This window comes from Sminthopsis crassicaudata, chromosome 2 (genome assembly GCF_048593235.1).
Source record: "Sminthopsis crassicaudata isolate SCR6 chromosome 2, ASM4859323v1, whole genome shotgun sequence".
In the NCBI taxonomy this organism is placed as follows: Eukaryota; Metazoa; Chordata; class Mammalia; order Dasyuromorphia; family Dasyuridae; genus Sminthopsis; species Sminthopsis crassicaudata.
The window spans coordinates 350,763,212-350,781,313 of NC_133618.1; the positions used below are offsets into that span (position 1 = coordinate 350,763,212).

Below are 18,102 nucleotides of genomic sequence, written 5' to 3' on the forward strand. Positions count from 1 at the left end.
CAAGTCCATCAGAAAACTTTAAAGTTTTTAAGAATCTGCCATGCCTTTTCAGTAAAGTGAGATTCAGAGAGGCAATGTTTGGATAACACTAGGAATCCTTAAACTTAGTTTTATATTACAATTGACCTAATTCATTGCTCTATGCAAATAGGTATTCAATTAAAGTTAAATTTTTTTTCTGTAAAACCTAGACTTTCTTTACATTCTCTCCTTGATATTTTCTTTGATTTAGCCATGTTATCATTTAAGTTTTCACTTTCCCTTTGTTTCTTAAACAAAGATGTAAGTAATTAAAAGGGCTACAGAGGATGGTGGAAGAAAGAGGAGAAATAAATTATTTGAAAAAGCTGGAGAGGGAAATGTATGTACAAATACTTGTTAATGTCTTTTCTTTGCTTTTCAGGCATATTGTCCCAAAAAGCAGGGGAAAAGAAGCTAAAGGGAAGGACCGAAGCTGGTACGAGGCAGCTCTTCAAGATGGCAATCCAATTATAGTTTATCTCCATGGTAGTGCAGAAAACAGGTCAGTATCCTGCCCTAAGATAGCATTAAAATAATTTCAACTCTGAGAAAAGTAAGAAGTCACTATTGTTTTAGCTAGAGTGCATTTTAAACTCTGCAAACGTATCCTATCCTGTCATGCTACATTTTTCCTGTTGAAATCTGAAAGTATACTCATACTTTGCTTTTGCTATGTGGAAGGAACAAAGAAAAGATTTTATGCATTTGCAAAGCGATATTTCGTTTTAAATTTGGGGGTTATTTTACAGAGTGGATCCATATTTTTGAAAAAATGATTCAAATTTTGAAGATATATAGTTCATATGAAATGAACATAATAAACTTTTAAGCCAACATACCTTTATTATTTGTGCCATATAAAACACTAGAAATCAGTGACACAAAACAAAGTTTGAGGTTTACTGCTGTTGTTCCTTTTTACATTATTATTTTTTTTTACTTTTAATTTCAAATTCTCTTCCTGCCTTCCTGCTTTGACTGAGAAGACAAGAAATATAATATCTATTCTACATATTAACTCACATTAAATTTATAAATGAATTACATGATGACAAAAGGGCAATCTAATATTATAAATTGATTTGTCCATGTAGTTTCATTTTCTCATTTTCTCTTCTACAGGGCATCTTGTCACAGAGTTAAGCTTTTGAAGGTATGTTTGGGTAGTTCATTTATTTGACAAGTTTTTCTCCTGGGCTACAAATGCTGTGTCCCTTAAGTATCCAATTCAGAATGATAATATATACTTATGTTGTCAGGGCCTTTGGAGCACAGATCTATGCCTAAGACTTGGATATAGTTGAAACCAATGTTTCTATTTCTTATTTTCTTTGGAATAGAATAGATTTTCTTTGTGTTTCTATTTCTGTCTCTTGTGTCTGTCTGTCTTGTCTGTGGCTGTCTATTTGTCTCTGTCTCGGTATCTTTTTCTCTGTCTCTGTCTCTCTCTTGGATATGTGTATGTCATAAGTTATGAGAATTAAGTTTCAGCTTAGGGTCACAGAAGTATCCTATGAGTTAATTCACATCTTTTGGATCTCTTGGCAAGATGAAAAAGACATGAAATTTATTTTGGTTTTATTGCATGTTGGAGGGAAGAAGGGGTGGTGTGTGAGAGAGCATGTTCAATTTTTTATAAACAAGATCCTTTGAATTGTATTCAGTTAGACTTTGGTCTCAGCTCTGTTATGTTTTGTGAAATAAAATGATGACATCACCTTTCTCCTGTTTCCTAATATTGTGGTTAATCTTAATTATTGGGAAATCTCCCTAGTGATATCTGATTTTAAAAATATGTCAGGCTTTCTAGTTTATCAGCATCTGACACATAACTAGGTGGACAGGTTGAGTTACATGTTTAACTTCTCCCATGTTTTAATTGGTTAATCTGTTTATGAAATTCAGTAACTGTTTTTTTAAGCTCATTTAAAATATATTTACTCCAGGAGAAAAATTCTTGGGTAAATAAACTGCTTTCCAGAACACAAACAATAGGAAAAATCAGTTTTAGCTAAAACTAGGATTTTAAAAATTAGACATAGGAAAAGGATAGGAAAGAAGGATTGCTTTTTTGTATATGAGATTAACACAAAAAGTTAGAGGATCAAGATTTTTTCAAAGTTAGAGATAAGAACTAGGGATATGAATCATAGCCCTTAGGTCACTAAATTGGATATAACTCTTCATACCACAATTCAGCCAAATTTGTCCTCTCTTTAATTTCTAAAGGGCAGTTTAGGACAAGTATCTGAAAGTGTGCCTTTTAAAAGAGTAGTTAAATTTTTTCTTAAAATTCCTATCCTTTGTGGTATTTATAAGTTTTATAATTTAGTACCATTTTAAGATTAAGGAAAGATAAGAAGTGTTATGAGTCTGAAAATGCTACTTGTTTACAAACATATAAGGCACAAGATTCCTTTTGGGAAGGTGTTCAAGAGGCCTGGCAAAAACCTCATTTATTTCTGGAATTACCTAGGCACTCTTGGAGAGATATTTCAGAACTATGGCATAGATCCTTTAAATTCTGGCTCTGCTTCTTACTATCTTTGTGACCTTGGGCAAGTGGCTTAACTTCTGTGTACCTCCAATTAGGTTCTCTGTACCTCAGTTTCCTCACCATAAGATGAAGTTTCCTTCTATTCAGAATCTAAATCTGTGAAAATAGAAATGCAAATATTTGAAAACATCAATGCATTTATTATGCCACCACAACTAGAGATACAAAGTCCTATTTAACTTATTGATCAGGAGTGGTGATATACTTAAATGATTTTTTTTATTCAAGTTTTTGAGTTTGAAGGTAATAGCTTGTTTCTCATCAAGGTGCTGAGTGAAGGTGGATTCCATGTTCTGGCTGTTGATTATAGAGGTAATATATTAAGAATTGTGTGCACAGATTTTTAAATTTTAATTTATTTTATAATTATATTCTTTTATTGCATTTATGAAGTGATAACCATGGACATGATTTTTGCTTGCAGGATTTGGGGATTCTACAGGTAAACCCACAGAAGAGGGCCTGACTAGGGATGCCATTTATCTCTATGATTGGACTAAAGCACGGAGTGGAACTACACCTGTTTGTCTCTGGGGTCATTCTCTAGGAACAGGGTAAGTGGAGTAAGCAAGTACTTCATCTTCATTTCACCAGAATTGTTGTGTTCCAGGGATGGAGATCTGACCCGTGGCCATTAAAAGCTTATGAACTCATTTGTTAAAGCAGCTACAAACAATAATTAGTTGAAAGCTAAATATAGTAACTTCCCACTGCTTGATAAGTTGATAGTTTTGTTTGACTCACAAATGATGTTATAAATATCCAGATAGCCATTGGCAGAAAAAAGGCTCCCCACCCCTGTGCTATATACAATGGACACAGGCAATGTGGCATGAGACCAGACCACCTAATTTGTACTCTCCCCTTAGTTTGCTATTTGACCTTCAGAAATTTACCTCAGTCTTCTGGACCCTCAATTGTCTTGTCTATAAAATGAGTTGTTAGACTAGTCCTTGTCACTGAAAGTATTTAAGAAGACATTGTTGGACATATTGCAGAGAACAAATTATAGACTCATGCTACTGAGTTGAGGGTTGAACTATTCCAAAGTCCCTTCAAACTCTTAAGATTCTGTAATAGGTTCTATAACTAGACAATTTCTAATTTTTTCATTCCTGTGATCTATTATTATATTCTTTTTGGGAAATTATTATACTCTCTATTCCAAGCAAACAAGGGCTATCATGTTGAAGTTGTGCTAGAATCTAACATTCAACCAGAGAATACTCTTCTCCCAGGTTTAAATCTGATTACCTCCCCTTCTCTTGTAAAATAATTTATTAAAGTTAAATTATTATATTTGTGAAGTATTTGAATAAAATTAATCTGTTATACATTAATTTCCTCTTAGCATATATTGAATAGATACATTTTTAATAGCCGGTCATTTCTTTAAAAATATAATTTTGGTTTTGCTGAGTACTTTTTAAGCATTTAATTTCTACCATACTAAAAAAAAAACCATGATGCCAATTATTGTAGGAAGAACAATAAATTCTAGCTCTACTACATACTACTCGGTGAACAGTCAATTTATTTTCTCCTTTGTAAAATTTAATAATAAATACAATGCCTCTTTTATAAGGCTATTCTGAAAATGATGAAATAATGTTGGAAAAACAAATTGACATGGAATACTATATGCAATTATAGTGTAATAATGTGTAATAGCATTCACTGTTGCCAGAATATATTTAATTTTATAAAACAGAATTAATAACATTTATTTGAAGTGGCTTGTGACGAAGTCCAAATATAATAAGTAGTAAGAAGACAATCAAGCACCAAGCATTTATTGAGCAGCTACTATGTGCTAGGCACTAAGTTAATTGCTAGAAACACAAAGACAAAAGTAAAAATCTGTATTGTAGGAGCTTACTTTGATGGAGGATACAATATGTGTGAATATAATTATATACAAGATACATAGGAATAAGAAATAAGGTAACCTAAGGGGAAAAGTACTAGCAGCTATAGGGGACCAGGAAAGGATTTCTACAATAAGTGGTGCTTGAGCTGAATCTTGAAAAAACACTATATTCTAGGAAGTGGAGGTGAGCGTTAAAATCATTCCCGAGAAGGAGAGTGATTTAATTCTTACAGGAAAAAAAGTTATTGTGAGGCAACTTCCTAAAGATTATGGGTTACTGTTATTATTTAGTCGTATCTGACCTTTGTTGACCCCACTTCGAGTTTTCCTAGCAGAGATACTGAAGTGGTTTATGATTGGTTTCTTCAGATCATTTTATAGATGAGGAAACTGAGGAACAGTGTTAAGCGACTTGCCCAGAATCACACAGATGGTAAGCATTTGAGTCCAGATTTGAGCTCAGTAGATGAGTCTTCTTGATATTCTATCTATTATGCTACCTAACTGCTCCATAGATTATGGAAGGAGATGGGAATTAAGTAGACATATAAAGGAGTTGGTGTTGGTAATGAGAAAAGTCACCCTTTCATCAGAGGAATTAATGGGGGATCAATAGAGGGATTACGAGATGGAAAGAAGAAGCCTAATGCAAATAATTACATCCTTAGTTTAGAAGAAGCAGTTTGGGAAATAAGATTTCCCAAATCAGTTCAGGAGTAAAAGATTGCCTTTCTGAAATGAGAGATCAGCTGACATTAGGTATTGTAAATTTTTGGTGGACCTAGCATATATCCTAACATATTATATTCCTATATTCCTAACATATATCTTCTTTTTTGTTTATAAGTATGCAAGCAGAAATAGAACCAAGACAAATGCTGCACAATCCACATCACTTACTGGTCCTCTGAATAATGGTTGGATAATTATGGGAATTAATATTGAGTTTCTAATATTGATTTTATGTTTATATTCTATTTAAATCTGTTTGAATGTTCTATCGTTTGTGCACTTTTTTTTTCCAATAGCGTTGCAACAAATGCTGCAAAAACATTGGAAGAAAGAGGTAATTTAAAAGTGGGTTAAAACTATTATTTTAGATGAAGAAAAATTTTAAAGTCTGCTTATTGATTGCAACACTCAAAATACAAAATGCTTGTTATGAATAAAATGATATTTTAATTGTTTAAACCATAGATAGATAAATATTTGGTTTTAATTTTCTTTTATAATTGATATAAAACAACAGCTGCTGTTCTAATATATAAAATTCAGGAAAGAATCTTGGTGGAAAAATTAAATTATTTTAGAAAAGGCACTCTTTGGAAAGCACTAGTTTCTTTAATGAAGTAACAAAGAAATTGTAAAGACAACTTCTGATGTCTTTCCTGACAAAAGACTCTAATCTTTCAAATAATATATCCACATCCTCTTTTTATAAAACAGTTTGTTAATCAAGTAATTCTTATGAAAGTGAAGAAATTTTCTTAATTACTTAGATACCTGACCTAACTGAAAACCCTAATAATTTTCCTTTTCTTTTTGCATATTTTTTCATTTTTAGAATAAGCAAATTATAAGAAAATAATCTCTTATCAGGATTTAAACATTTTTTAGTTCAGTATATATTCAATATAATCTCCTATACTTTCTATGTATAGTTATATACTATATACTTAGTGCTTCCCTACAATAAAAATATTATTGATCATAGAACAAATATATGCAAAATACATAGTGAATATTTTTGATTGATAGGATAGGATGCACATACTGATATAGATTCCAAGATTCTCCATCACTAAAGAATTAGACTTAATTATATTTATGATTCTCTATTTAGGAATTTGTGGATTAATGTATGGGAAATCTTTTTTTTAACAATGCATTTTGAAGTAAAGAGAGCTTTCTAATTAATCCTATGTAAATTAAAAAATCCAGCCAATCATAATTCTCAATTAATACCATTTCTTGAGTATATTAAGGAAACTTTAGCTATAATTGTAGATATATGGGTATAGTCCTCCTTGAAGAATATCCCAAGTAATATTCTTTGGGTAGCTTGGTCATCATATTAGCATGATATTGCATAGGACATATAGTTTCTTACCAAAAATGTATTTGCAAATATTACAGAATTTTGGAGAAGCAGATTAACAAAGACAAAAGTTTAGTATTGGAGACAGTATAGTTAATTTTAAATAACAGTGTACTGACGTTTAGGAGACTTAGTAAATCACTTTGTTTCTTTAGGCAGTCTAGTGAAACCTATTGGAGCTCTTCTCAGAATAATGTTTTTAAATGTGTAAAATAAATTATGTAGAATTACAGAGGAAACCAGTTATATGTAAATATAGTTACTGAAATATTTAAGAAAAAATAAGTTTACATACCCCAGATTTAAAAAGCCATAAATTAAAAATAAAATAATTAAAAAAGAACCCCTGGACTAGATAATCCCTAAACTGCCTTCCAGTTCTATTTTCTAAATCATTGACTAATAGGGATTTAGATTTATGGTTCATTATTACAGTGAGATTTTCACTTCCCCTCTTTAACCCCTTTGTTCTGCTTTGATGTAATAAGGCTCTTTAGAAAATAGTCTTGTGGATCTGGGGAAAATAAGATTTTTAACAGAATAAAATTAGATTGGGATAAGCATGTTAGATGTGTTACTGATTTCTTTTTGATACTAAAAGGATTCCCAGTGGATGCAATTGTCCTAGAAGCTCCATTTACCAACATCCGTGATGCATCTATCAACTATCCCTTATTAAAGGTAAGAAATAAAATGTATCTTCATATCTGTATTAAGGTATTGGAAAAAAAACACAAAGTTCTTCACAGTATAATTATTTGTCTTTTTGAGGTTTTATTAATTGGAAATTTTTCTGAAATTCATTAGTGTTTTGTGATGTTTTGAATTTTGGCTTTAATAATCTTTTTCTAAAACATTAGGAATATTAGTTTCAGAGTTTCTATCCAGTTTGTGAGATCTGAGTGTTGCCATGGTAAGTAACATAATCAGTCCATAAATTAAAAAAAGAATTTCTGCACGATGGATATTCAACAAGCTTGAATTCTTTGTTTTTCAATTTTTATTTATTTTATTTTCAAATAAAACCGATGTGGATCTTAAGTATTTAAGTTTGCAGGTCAGAGTTTTCTCCAAAACAAACATCTTAATTTCTCTAGATGAATGGATCTTTTCCACTTTCACTTTGCATTTATTAAAGACATTCCCTAAATCCTAAATTTATTTTGGAAATTTTGAGGGAGGTTATACCAACTTTAAAATAAGATTCTAGGTAGAATTGACAAGTTCATACTACAAAAGGGAGAAAGTGAAAATAGAGAGACACTGCTACTTCAGAGTAATAATAATGAAATATATAGCTTGCTTTTCAGAAGGGAGGTTATGGACATCCATTTTTAGACAAGGACAGTGTTTTCTTGTTTGGCTATATTTGTTCCATGGAAAGATTTGATTTGGGGCATCTTTGGTAGCCATTGAAAAGTAGCAGTGATGTGAAAAAAAGAATACCATTTAAATTTTTGTTTGTTTGTTTTTTAAATAAAATGAAGCCAGTTTACCTAGTACTTGGTTTTGTCTTATCCTGTGCTATGATGATAATTAATGTTTGTGATAACTTCAAAAATCAAAAAAATTAAATTGCATTATATTTTAAATATGATTCCTTGGGAATTATCATAATTTGTGATGCCTATTAGCCACCACTATATTTAAATAACCAGAATGTTCTATTCCTTAACTTCTGGCTAAGAATATTTATGGGAGAAGTATAGTAAACCCCTCCATTAGTACTCTTAGTTATGAGTAGGTTCTTCAAATCACCAAAGTTTACAAATAGTGAAATTTCTGTCATAGAAAACATTAATTTTTCTTTTCTTAAAATAGGTATACCATAAATTTCCAGGATTTGTACGTTTGTTTCTGGATGCACTGACAGTAGACAAAATTGTCTTCCCTAATGATGAAAAGTAAGAGTGATATATTTTCTTTATTTCTATACCTGCCATAGCACTATTTAAAGTAAGTTTTTATTGATGTCTATTTTTACATCATCATAGTTTTCCTTGCATCTCTTTTTCCCTTTTCCTTACTGGGGAACCATGCCACAAAATATTAATTTTTTAAATAATTTAATTTTTATTTTATTTTATAATTATAACTTTTTTTTGACAGTACATATGCATGAATAATTTTTTACAACATTATCCCTTGCACTTACTTCTATTCAGATTTTTTCCCTTCCTCCCCAACCCCCTTCCCCAGATGGCAGGCAGTCTTATACATGCTAAATATATTACAGTATATTCTAGATACAATATATGTGTGTAGAACCAAATTTTTTGTCGCACAGGAAGAATTGGATTCAGAAGGTAAAAATAACAGTTTACACTCATTTCCCAGTGTTCTTTTTCTGGATGTAGCTGATTCTGTCCATCATTAATCAATTGGAATTGGATTAGCTCTTCTCTATGTTGAAGATATCCACTTCCATCAGCATACATCCTCATACAGTATCATTGTTGAAATGTATAATGATCTTCTGGTTCTGCTCGTTTCACTTAGCATCAGTTGATGTAAGTCTCTCCAAGCCTCTCTGTATTTCTCCTGTTGGTCATTTCTTACAGAACAATAATATTCCATAAAATTCATATACCATAATTTACCCAACCATTCTCCAATTGATGGACATCCATTCATCTTCCAGCTTCTAGCCACTATGAAAAGGGCTGCCACAAACATTTTGGCACATACAGGTCGCTTTCCCTTCTTTAGTATTTCCTTGGGATATAAGCCCAGTAGTAGTATGGCTGGGTCAAAGGGTATGCACATTTTGATAACTTTTTGGGCATAATTCAATTTTTTTAAATTATAAGGTTTTTAAAAAGAAAAAAAAAGCAAGAGGAAAAAAAATCAGAATAACCAATCTAATCTTTGAAGTCTGAAAACATGTGCAGTGGGCAACATCTGTGGACTTCTTACTTTCATAAATTTTAAAAAAAAATTTTAAATCTTAAAAATTAAATATCTTAAATAAATAAAGAGCCTTCCTTTCTTATTTCTTTTTTTGGGTCTTGCTTAAAATTTGTAATTTTGCAGTGTTTGCTTTTGATTTTTTGTGTGAGATTATAATTTACATTTACATTTTTCTAGTCATTGGGTATATTATTTTCTTGGCTTTGTTAACATAAATGATTTTTCCATGATTCTCTATATTAATCACAAAATTTCTACGGCACAGTAATATTCCATTATATTTATATATCATAATTTATTTAGTTATTCCCCGCTTGGTGGTTATTTTGCTCTTTCAAAATTTTGCTCATAAAAATGTATGCTATAAATATATTGTTGCATATGAATACTTTCTTCCAATCAATTGGGATTTAAGACCAGTAATGGAATCTCTAGGTCAAAGAGTATAAACATTTTGGTTACTTTGTATACTTTCAAATTGCTTTACAAATGATTTAAAATTTATAACTCCACCAACAATGCATCAGTATATTATTATCACACAACCCTTTTAACATTTGACTATTGGCATTTTTTGTTATCTTTGCCATTTTACAAGCTAAACTTTAGAATGTTTTGATTTCCATTTTTCTTATTAGTGATTCAGAGAATTTTTTCACATGGTTGTTAATTTTTATAATTCTTATTTTGAGAACAATATGTTTATAGTCTTTCCTCACTTATTTATTGGAGACTGACTATTTGTCATAACACAAGTATACATGTATTTTCATTGTATCTATATCTGAGAACCAAAATCTTTTTAGAGAAATGTGGTACAAAGATTTCCCACCAGTTCATTCAACCACTTCCGCTCCTTGTCCTAGCTACTTAATTTTGTGGAGAAGATTTTCAGTTCATGCAAACAAAGTACTTAATCATTTATAATTGCTTCTGTCCCCTCTTTAATTAAAAATAATCTCCTGACCATAGCTGTAAGAAGTATAGAATATGCTTCTCTTCTAATTATTTTTATCATATGATCTTTAATAATATAATATGCATTTATTGTAAAATATGATAGAAGGTATTGATCTAAGTCTAATTCCTGCCAGACTGCTTTTTAGGGGGATGCAATTAGGGAATAAATAATAGCATGGATTACTCTCCTGAGAGATGAGAATTTTGAATCCTATTTGTCAAAAATCAAGTCAACAAACATTTATTATGCACCTTCTATATGTTTGACACTATGTTATGTGTAGAAGGATTTGAAATCAGTTTTTTCAAAAATATATAATCTGAACTTAAATACAAAGAAATCATTTCCATATAAATAGCAAAACAATCTGCATTTCATGTCACTTATTTTTAAAGAAAGTATATTTCAATATTACTTTTTTGGTTAATTTTTCTGAGGCAATTGGGGTTAAGTAACTTGCCCAGGGTCACATTGCTAGGAAATATTAAGTGTCTGAGGCCAGATTTTAATTCAAGTACTCCTGACTTCAGGGTTGGTGCTCTATCCACTATCCATCTAGCTGCCTTGTGATGTTACCTTTTTTTTTTATTAATTTTATAATTATAAAAATTTTTTGACAGTACATATACATGAGTAATTTTTTTTATAACATTATCCCTTGTATTCATTTTTCCAATTTTTCCCTCCCTCCTCCTATTCCCTCCCCTTGATGACAGGCAATCCCATATATTTTACATGTATTACAGTATAACCTAGATATGTGTGTAAAACCAATTTTCTTGTTGCACATTAAGAATTGGATTCCGAAGATATAAGTAACCTGGATAGAAAGACAGTAGTGCTAACAGTTTACATTCAATTCCCAGTGTTCCTTCTCTGGGTGTAGTTGTTTCTGTCCATCATTGATCAACTGGAAGTGAGTTGGATCTTCCTTATGTTGAAGATATCCACTTCCATCAGAATATATCTTCATACAGTATTGTTGTTGAAGTGTATAGTGATCTTCTGGTTCTGCTCATTTCACTCAGCATCAGTTCATGTAAGTCTCTCCAAACCTCTCTGGATTCATCCTTCTGGTCATTTCTTACAGAGCAATAATATTCCATAACCTTCATATACCATAATTTACCCAGCAATTCTCCAATTGATGGACATCCATTCATCTTCCAGTTTCTAGCCACTACGAAAAGAGCTGCCACAAACATTTTGGCACATACAGGTCCCTTTCCCCTCTTTAGTATTTCTTTGGGATATAAGCCTAGTAGTAGCACTGCTGGAGCAAAGGATATGCACAGTTTGATAATTTTTTGGGCATAGTTCCAAATTGCTCTCCAGAATGGCCGGATTCTTTCACAACTCCACCAACAATGCATCAGTGTCCCAGTTTTCCCACATCCCCTCCAACATTCATCATTATTTGTTCCTGTCATCTTAGCCAATCTGACAGGTGTGAGTGGTATCTCAGAGTTGTCTTAATTTGCATTTCTCTGATCAGTAGTGATTTGGAACACTCATATGAGTGGATATAGTTTCAATTTCATCATCTGAGAATTGTCTGTTCATATCCTTTGACCATTTATCAATTGGAGAATGGCTTGATTTCTTATAAATTAAAGTCAATTCTCTGTATATTTTGGAGATGAGGTCTTTATCAGAACCTTTAACTGTAAAAATGTTTTCCCAATTTGTTACTTCCCTTCTAATCTTGTTTGCATTAGTTTTGTTTGTACAGAAACTTTTTAGTTTTATGTAATCAAAATATTCTATTTTGTGATCAGTAATGATCTCTAGTTCTCCTCTGGTCATAAATTCCTTCCTCCTCCACAGGTCTGAGAGGTAGACTATCCTCTGTTCCTCTAATCTATTTATGGTCTCATTCTTTATGCCTAAATCATGGACCCATTTTGATCTTATCTTGGTATATGGTGTTAAGTGTGGATCCATATCTAATTTCTGCCATTTCCAGTTTTCCCAACAGTTTTTTTTTTTAAATAATGAATTTTTATCCCAAATGTTGGTATCTTTGGGTTTGTCAAACACTAGATTTCTATAGTTGTAGCCTTTTTTGTCCTTTGTACCTAATCTGTTCCACTGATCAACTAGTCTATTTCTTAGCCAATACCAAATGGTTTTGGTGACTGCTGTTATATAATATAGCTTTAGATCAGGTAAACCCAGGCCACCTTCATCTGACTTTTTTTTTTCATTAATTCCTTTGAAATTCTAGACCTTTTATTCTTCCATATGAATTTTGTTGATATTTTTTCTAGGTCAATAAAATAATTTCTTGGGAGTCTGATTGGTATAGCACTAAATAAATAGATTAGTTTGGGGAGTATTGTCGTGATGTTACTTTTAAAACAATTCTTGTGATCTTTATTTTCTTCCATTCTCTTCTGTACATTTACAAATATTTTAATGATTCAATTTATTTATTTATTTTTGGCATTTCTATTCCTCTCTTTCTCCATACTCCTTAAACTAAAAATAAAGAGAAAGAGAACAAAAGTTAACAATTAAATATAGTCAAGCAAAAATTAACCCACATATTGCCCATGTCTAAACATTTTCGCATCTTTCTATGCCTTTTGAGTCCATCAGTTCTCTGTTACATTATGATAAATTCATCAGTGGTCCTATAGAGACACTATTGGTCATTGCTTTGATTGGAATTCTTAAGCATTTAAAAGTTATTTTTTTTACGTCCTCCAAAATATTGTTGTCATTGTATAAACTGTTTTGATTTTATTCACTTTATTCTGGATAAGTTCATACAATCTGGTATTCTCTAAATGGTTATTATCATTCCATGAAGCAATACCATTTTATTACATTAATATATCACAATTTGTTAAGCTATTTCCTAATTGATGGAAATCCTATTAGATTCTAACTCTTTCTTTCTCTTCTTTTATTCAGAATCCAGAAGTTATACTAATTATTTGTCCTTCAGCTTTAGCCATCTTCTTAATCCATACTTTTTTCACTTTTGAATTTGATGTATTTCTATACTAAATTGTGTGTCTGTTCAACCCTTCTATGTCCATTAAAGGGAACAATGAGCTCCATTTGATGCTCATACCCCACTCCCTCCTCCATGTTTTATATTCATCTCACATATTCCAGTTATGAAAATTAACAGCCCTCTTTTTCCTCCTTTCCACACCAGTCATTTTTTTACTCTTTCTTTTCTTTCCCCTTTCAAAAGTCTCAGAGCAGAATCAATCCATTATCAGTTCAATTGTTTTCTTTCCTTGTATTTTCTTTCTTTACTTTTCTTTTTTTTTAAATCCCTAAATATTCTTTGAAAATTTTAAAGGTTTGTAAGGCATACTTTTTTCTTTTTTTCCATTAGAATATTAGCCCTTCCAGCTGCACAAATAAATGTACTTTTCTCAATTTCTCTTAATGCTTTTTCTTTGAATTTCATAATTTTGATTCAGCTTTGATCTTTTGTTCAGAAACACTTGAATGTGTTCTATCCATTTAAAGATCCAATTTCCTCTTCTCTATTCCACAGTAGGAGATGAAACTTAAAAGGACAAGTTACTCTTGATTGTAAGCCTATATAATTTGCCTTGTTGAATACTGTATTTCAAGATCTTTCATTTGTACTAGAAATTGCCAAGCCTTCTTACATTTCTTTGGTATTTAAATTACTTCTTTCTAGATACTGGCAGTGTTCTTGCTTTTATATGTGAGATTAAACTTTTGCTTATGAAATAATTGAGACTTTATTTTAAAAAATTAAGAAGTTGGGCTGATTCTGTCTTCTAAATTTTTGTTGATGTTCAGTCATTTCAATTGTGTGTGACTTTTTGTGATCTGATTTTGGGTTTTGTTGACAAAGATATTGGAATGGTTTGCCATATTTTTCTTCAGCTCATTTTACAGTTGAGGAAATTGAGGTAAAGAGGGTTTAGGTATTTACCCAGGGTAACAGAGTGTCTAAGGCCAGATTTGAACTCCTAGTTGCTCTTATCTTCCAGTATCAGATCTGAATCAATTTCTTCCACATTTTGGAGGGAATATGCTGTCCAGTTCTTAAGATCATTATTTTCAGAGAATCCACTGATTCTTAAGTGTTCTCTCCTTGACCTGTTTTTTGACTTACTTGCCCTGGTTAGACCTCTATCAGGAATATTGTGTTTAGTTCTGTGCAGTATAAAAGCTACAACACTTATGTTGTAGGATTTCCTAAGGAAGGCATCTAGAAAGGTAAAGAGGCTTGAGATCATACTGCATAAACATTGATTAGAAATGATTAGTCAAGAGAAAAATACATTTAAAGGCAACAACACAAAGTAGTATTTGAAGGGTTATCATTTAGAAGAGTGATTATAATTGTTTTGGTTAGGCACAGATGGTTAGAGTGAATAATACATTGAAGTTACAAAGTGGAAGAGTCAGACTTGAGTTAAGGAAAAACTTCCTAACAATTAGAACTCTACAAAATTAAAGTAGGCTCTCCCAAGAGGTACATAGAGGATTCTTATTCCAATGTAATTTGAACTAGACAGTTTCTAACAGTCTTTCTGACTCTGATACTTTACATGAGTTTTATCTCTGCTTGCTCATAATTAGCATAGGCAAAAAATCAGTAGAAATAAAATTGTAATCTTCCACCAGTATTTGTTGAAGGGTAGAAATTCCATGAAAAATTTGATTTTGGATCTTCTTCCAAAGCAAACCAACATACTCTTTAATTCTTGGTGACTTCAGTACAAAGAGGAAGGGGATATTAAAGGATTGTTGGAAATAGTTCTGTTTTGAGGAATAAAACAAATTTATTTATTATTTAGTTTCCTTTCCCTTATATATAATAAAAATTGTCAATATGATATTTGTAAAATTACCAGGCATGATGAACAGAAATAACATCACAACAATATCACCTATATCTTAGCAGAAATGGATTTGTTACTAAATGGGAAATAATTTAATGATAAAGTATTTATTTCAAATCAGATGAAAAAATAGAAAATAATACAGTTATGACAGCTTCTATAAGTTTAATTTAAACAAGTTCATGTCTGAAAAAACATAGGACTGACTCTTTTTATTGCTGTTTTAAAAACAATTATTATATAGAAATATTATATATAGTAATAGCAAATATTATATACCAAGGAATGAATATGGAAACTACTGCTCAATAAATACTTGATTTCCTTGGCAAGCAGACATATAAGCTAAGGAAAATGACAGTCATTGCTTATTTGCTATGTATTACAGAATAAGAAGTTTGAAAATTATATAGTTTCACCTCAGAAAATCATAGAAGGCAAAACAAATCTTCATTGTGTTTTACATAACATACAAATCAGTGAAATCACCTGAAAGCCACTTGCAAATGAAAGTGCAGTGGATATATCACCATTTCTTTAGGTATCTATTCTTATCTTCATTATAAAATGTGAGAAAGTGGCACTTAGGAAGTTGGAAAGAGTGGCTGGATTTGAATCAATGCACATTTCAGATGTGACACAATTTTTAATGTTATTCAAAGAGTGATTTTCAATATTTCTCAAAAAGAGGAAGATTCTAAAAGAATGAAAACCATCATAGGCAGCATTATTTAAAGTAAAAAAGGCAATTATAAAAGTAAGCAAATTGTGATCCATAAGCCTTCTTTGTCATATGCTTAAAATCAGTATGAGCCTGGCCTATGAATTTATTAATGAAAATTAGAAAGTCATATTTTATAGAAAATTTTCTATAGCAGACTGTATCTTTAGTCACACAATTCAGCAGTACAAAGGGAATACAAAGTCCTACTGTGTTCATTGTTTGTCACTTATCAGAAGAAATCTTTGTATTTTATAGAAAATAAACAGTCTTAAAGCCTCTCTTCTAATGATATCTTCCTTGAATTCTTTGATTTTTTGATAGATGACAGAAGACAAAATTTTGGTTCAATGATTCTTAACCATGTAAGTCAAACACTGGAAGATGTGATTATGAAAGGGTTTCCTCAATATTTTGGAGGGTCGAGTACAAATTTCAGATGGAAGAAAGATTAGAGCATTAGTTTTTAATAGCAAAAATATTTATATATTTCTTTAGCTTAATATTTTTTTCTCCTTCTCTCCTAGTGTTAAGTTCTTATCCTCACCTCTTCTAATCTTACATGCAAAAGATGATAAGACTGTACCTGTAGAAATAGGCCAAAAGGTAACTTATATTTAAAGTTATATTTATTAAAATATTTTTATTATAAATAAGCATATTTTATTTATAAAAAAGTTATTTATATAAAAATAAACAAAAATTTGTATATTAAAACATGTTTAATAAACACTTTTTGAATAAAATTAATAACATATCTTGCCATTCTCTCATTTAGTCTGTTTTCACTTAAAGAATTCTCTTGTTTTGGGGAGTTTATGATGTTTTATGAGGTGTCTATATTAATTTTTCTTTCTTCTTGATAGAGGCAATGATTGTAGTCCATTACAGAAAATATGGTGGTTATAAATATATCATTACATGTTTCCTTTTATGACATGTCCAAAAAGTGACATCATTAAATAAATTACTGCTAATTATGAAGTTTCAGACAAGAAATTGAAAAATTATGATTTTTCATAACTGCTGCTCACTGAAGGTAAAGATGCAAAAGAGAAAAATGAGTTTGTAAAATCATCATTTGATTAAGAAGGTGTGTCTGAGAATAAAATTTTTATTTCTGGACCATGTGATTTATACTGTCAGGAATACTGATTTTTTGCCACTGTTGGAGAAACTCTAATTAGGTATGTATTTAAATGTTAAAAATATTTTCCAGTCATATTGCAAATTTAATCCAAAGGATTTTAAATTATAAATATAGATGAGGGAGAGAAAAAACTAAGTATATTCTCATGTTAAATACTACAAAGAAAGAAGAAAAAGGGGAAGAAATTCTCCAAATTATATCTCCAAATTATAACAAAGTCAAGAAAAATAACAGTAAATATCTCAAATATCTATACATAAGGAATTCAAATTTAGGCAATAAAGAAAAGGAACTATTTTCTGGATAAGAGAAATGACACTGATACTAATAATTTCATTCAAAAGGTAAACCAATGTAAATTTAATGGCCAAATGAGATTCATGAATTTGGAAAGTGGCTTGGTCATCTAACAGTAAAAAGAAAAAATGTCTGTCAGAAGCAATATCAGTTTAGATTATGAACTTGCTTGTAAGATATTATAAAAAAGCATAGTAGTTATTATAAATACTATCTAATAAAATAGAGGGAAGGGAAGATAAAATTAGTTTAAATAAAGCTTGGCAACACATTGAACTAAGAAAAATCATCCCAAGGAGACTCAAGTATGGAAAAAGAAGACTTAGAAATGGAAGAAAAATGGATTTACAAAAATTGTTTAAACAAATTTTAAAAATCTAATATGCTGAAACCCATATGGTTTGGTCTTAATCATTATAGTTAGCCCTTCAAATTCATATTTAAAAAATAGAAATTCCATGAAAGAGAACAAAGAGGGGAAAATAGGTAGACCAGAATAAGCATACATAGAAGACATCTATTTTGGATGTGAGGGCATGGAAAGACTGATATATACAATATTTAAAGAAGAAGAATGTAAATGCATAGTAAAAAAAAAACTTTGACATTTTTAATAATGAAAAAAGACAACTAACAGAACATCTGCAATTACTAAGATATATGCCTACTC

At 30.7% G+C, this 18,102-nt stretch overlaps 1 protein-coding gene across 1 annotated transcript in view; it reads left to right on the forward strand.

Annotated features, from left to right (window-relative positions):
* ABHD12B (abhydrolase domain containing 12B) overlaps nucleotides 1–18,102 on the forward strand; it is a 39,981-nt gene that overhangs the window by 15,232 nt on the left and 6,647 nt on the right. The window contains 8 exon segments of the mRNA XM_074290794.1: nucleotides 404–523; nucleotides 1,144–1,174; nucleotides 2,845–2,890; nucleotides 3,003–3,132; nucleotides 5,477–5,514; nucleotides 7,148–7,227; nucleotides 8,368–8,450; nucleotides 16,513–16,591. Coding sequence (XP_074146895.1) covers nucleotides 404–523; nucleotides 1,144–1,174; nucleotides 2,845–2,890; nucleotides 3,003–3,132; nucleotides 5,477–5,514; nucleotides 7,148–7,227; nucleotides 8,368–8,450; nucleotides 16,513–16,591 — 607 coding nt within the window.